The 3,982-nt window shown below is 62.1% G+C and overlaps 1 protein-coding gene across 1 annotated transcript in view; it reads left to right on the plus strand.

The window, feature by feature from the left end:
• The first annotated feature begins 414 nt into the window (after positions 1 to 414).
• SPATC1L (spermatogenesis and centriole associated 1 like) overlaps positions 415 to 3,982 on the plus strand; it is a 13,087-nt gene continuing 9,519 nt past the window's right edge. Inside the window, exon 1 of the mRNA XM_023525823.1 lies at positions 415 to 1,006. Coding sequence (XP_023381591.1) covers positions 1,004 to 1,006 — 3 coding nt within the window. The 5' untranslated portion in view covers positions 415 to 1,003. The remainder of the gene's footprint in view (positions 1,007 to 3,982) is intronic.

Below are 3,982 nucleotides of genomic sequence, written 5' to 3' on the forward strand. Positions count from 1 at the left end.
ATGTGTCCCCGGTGGGGCTGCCCTCCTGCAGGCATCGCTGGCCCGGCTGGACGTGGCCGTCCCCCGCCTTTGTGGCGGTCACACTGGGCGTGGGTCCGCGGCTGGGCAGGTGCAGGGCGCCGCCTCTTTAAGGCGACATCACAAGGCCGCGGAAGGTGGGCGGCGCGGGGCTCCGGCCGGACTTCCACCTCCACGGGCTGCGAGCCCGCAGGCGAGCGGGTGCCATGGCCGAGGGCGGCGAGCTGATGAGCAGGCTGGTGAGCGAGAACGCCGACCTGAAGCGGCAGGTGCGGCTGCTCAAGGAGAACCAGATGCTGAAGCGCCTGCTGAGCGAGAGCTGCCCGGAGCGCGGCCGCGGGGCCCGTGAGCCCCTGCTGCCCAGGGCGCCCGCCTACCCCGAGGACTGCTCCCCGGGCGCTGCAGGTGAGGCGCGGGCGCCCTGCCCTGTCCTCGGCCAAGGCCCCTCCTCGCTGAGCCTGGCTTCCCCCCCCCGGAAGATGGCCGGCCGGCCTGGCACCCAAGCCGGAGGGCGTATCCGTCGGCAACGTGCACCCCGGCGCTGCCACCGTGGTCCCTGGGTGGCCCCGGTGCTGGCACTGAGCTCCTCTCGCCGTCCCTCTGTGCCGGCCTCGGGTGCCTGCCGCCATCTGCTCACACGCCGGGGCGTGGGGCCGAGGGCGAGGCGGCCCCCAGGAGCCCTGCACGGCGCTGTGGGGGGCCCTGGGAGGGAGTGTGGAGCCACACCCCGGCCGCCTTTAGCGACACGCAGGGTAGCAGGCTCTGACCAGTCACCGCGGGGGCCGTCACCTCTGCCGGAACATTCTTGTGAAAGGGCCTCACCCTGCGGAGCGTGGGTGTGGCCTGTCGGGGGCAGAGGCGGGGGGCACAGGCCATCTGGACATGGACAGCGCACGAGCCCTGTGATAAGCCCTCGGAGGGGATGCTCTGAGGCCGCCTGGACAGGGCGCGCAGAGGACGACTTGGCGCCTGTGGACCTGCTGTCATGGTGAGCCGTTCAGCCGCGCTGGGGAACATGGTGTCACCACCAAGGCCGTTAACGAAACTGCTGCCACCGCCCCCACGGGACACGCCGGGGTGGGCCCCTGGGCTCTGCGTCGGCTGCGGAGTTCACCGGAACACCTGCCACCACCCCCAAGCAAGCGCAGCCTTGTGGGAGGCAAGGCCTCCTAGCCACGGTGGTCGCTTGGAGCCCAGGGCCTCAGAGCCGTCAGGTGACGGTCCTCGATGGCATCTGGACACTCTGAGCCTCCAGGGGACCTTGACGTTGGAGCCGGGACAAGCGTGGGGTTCCCGGGGGAGGAGCAAGGCGCCGGGAGGGGCAGCTGGAGAAAAGCTGGGCTTTGGGTCGGGCCAGCTGCAGCCCTGTGTCCTCGGCTCCCACCAGTGGCCACGGCACACGCATGTCACCAGATGCTCACTGCGAAGGGCTGGACTTGGTGCCGTGTTCCAGGTATGACAACCTGTGGGCAGAAGGTGGGCTTTGGCTGTGAGCTGACCCTCGCTCAGGCCAGCTATTCCTGTCAGCACCTATGTCACAGCTGAGTCTCCTGTGGGCAAGCCCAGGTCTTGCTGGACACCAGCCTTAGGAGAAGCCCCAGCCACTGGCCAGCTGAGGCCACCGAGCTCCCGCAGAGACCTTGGCACCCCAGCTCAGAGTGCGCCCCTCCACGCTGGGCTGCTGGGTCTGGCTGGCCCAACCCTCAGCTTCTGCTGGTGTGGCCCAGCCCCGGGGACTCGCACCTGGAGGACCAGCTGCAGTTTGTCACAGAGGGACTTTCAGGCCTGCTGGCAATCCCGCAGTCCCCGGCCTCCGCTGCCAGACCAGGATGCCCCAGCCTCGCGTGGCACGTGCCGCACTGCTGGCCGCTGTGAGGCCCCTACCACGCTGGCTCGGCCGCTCTCTGGGTGTTGCTGGGTCTTCGCGGGTACCCCGGGCGCCTGTCGGCTTTTGCTCAATCTTACTGCGACCATGCGTCTCGCGGCGTCCTCGTTGGTCTCTGGTGCCCAACTCTGGAGACCAGGTGGCCCCGTGAGGGGTCACGCTCCCCCAGCCCAACCTCACGACTCTGTGGCCACTGTCGGTGTCACCTGGGCCCCTGGACCTGCACTGGGTGCTGCCCGGAAATCACGGATCAAAGGCCACGTGCGCTTGAAAGGAGACAGCGGACAGATGTCTCCAGGAGGCTCTGGCCCCGCACGGCCAGCGGAGGGCAGCAGAGGATGGGGGCTCCCGCACTGTCAGGGCACTGGGTGGCAGGGACAGCCACGCCTGCTCCACGGGGCCGGAGATGCCTCGCCCTCGCCAGCTGCTCCTGCACACGGCTTTTCCGGCGGTGACTCGTCTCCAAAGGGGCTGGGTCTCAGTTCTCGGGGTTCCCAGCGGCTGCTCGCCGCTCAGTGCTGGGTGGACTTCGGCAGCCGTCGAGGACTCTGCTCCAGCGTGGGCCTCCTCCAGGCGCGGTGCCCCCTTGGTCGCGCGTGCGTCTGCACGCACCTGAAGCGCAGAGCCACAGATGACCTACAGTTCGGTGGGTGCTTCCCACCCGTCTGAAGGACGGTTCCTTCTGCCGTGAGGCAAACGCCCGGCGACCCAGAGACGGCTCATTGGGGCGCACCCCAGCGCTGGGGGGCCGGCTGGAGGTGGCGGTGCTTCCTCTGGACTTCCCGCCGCGTGCGCGGGGCGTGTGGCAGTCCCTGTGGTGAGCGCTGCCGCGTCGCCCGTGTCCTCCTCCGGCTGCCACCAAAGCTTCCCTGAGCGCTCGGTCTGCTCCTGGGGCCCCCGTCTGTTTCCTACGACTAGCGACGTCCTCTTCTGCTGTAGTTTGGGAGCCATCAGACTCGATGTATTTTGCGAAGCGGTTGATTGTCGACGTCCAGCCGCTTCGCGCGCCGAGTTTATGCCACGGTTTCCCGGTCCATTCCCGTTTTCCGTGTCTGCAGCGACACAGCTCAGAGACGGTCGTGTCAGACGAGCCGCTGTCTCTGCCGCGTCTCCGTCCCTCAGGTTCTCAGAACCCTGCCTCCGGCAGCGTGGGCAGTGACAACTCTGTCTGCCCGGGCTGGGGACACGCAGGCTCGCTGCTGGGGAAGGGTCTTTCCAGTCCTTATTTTAAAAAAAACAAAAAAATTGAGAAATGGCTCATTTTGTTTGATTTTGATGACCTCGTCCCGGCATTGGTGGGGGTGCCCTCGGGGCTCCCCACGCCTATCTGCGGGTTCTCGTTTCGCAGCTCCCTTGGGAGACCCTGGGGTCCTGGGCTCTTCGGAGTCGTCTGGATGGGGCTCCTCCCCCCGTCTGGGCGGCCCTTTCCCCCTGTGGGTTCTCTGCAAGAATTCTGTAGCGGGGTTGTGACACGTCGTGACCTCGATCCAGCATCTCTTCATTTCTTCAGTGTTCCCACCCCATTTATGTGACACAGAGATTATGAATCGTTTGGGAACGTGGGAGAGCTCACCACCCACCCAGCCTCGCAGCCCTTTAGAACATAATTGTTTTATAACGTCTAGATTTTTCTTCTTTCCTTATTGGTCTGTTTAGGTTTTCCACTTCTTTTTGAGTCATTTAAAAATAATCTCCCTTTTAATAAAAATCTCTTCTTTTATTGAAATTTTAATTAATATACAATCGTATACAGTAGTCTTTTATAATTTAAACAATCTCCCTAGTCATTCTTATATTGCTTTCCTCATTTCCAGTTTAATTCCCGTATATTTTATTTCTCTAAAGTAGTTTTCTACAGTTTTGCTGTCTTATTGGACTTCCCATAGAGCTGTTTCCAGTTTATTTTTGTTGTTGTTTTTATTTTTTTAACTTTTGCTTTCCTTAAGAGTTCCTCCCATATCTTGACTTGAATGTTTAATTTTGGAGGGGGTATAAAATAGTAATTAAAGCACTTATATTACTAATTTCACACTAGATACAGTTTTATTATTTTTATTATATTTTATTTTTATTTTTTTT

The sequence above is a fragment of the Pteropus vampyrus genome, unplaced genomic scaffold, assembly GCF_000151845.1.
Source record: "Pteropus vampyrus isolate Shadow unplaced genomic scaffold, Pvam_2.0 Scaffold632, whole genome shotgun sequence".
In the NCBI taxonomy this organism is placed as follows: Eukaryota; Metazoa; Chordata; class Mammalia; order Chiroptera; family Pteropodidae; genus Pteropus; species Pteropus vampyrus.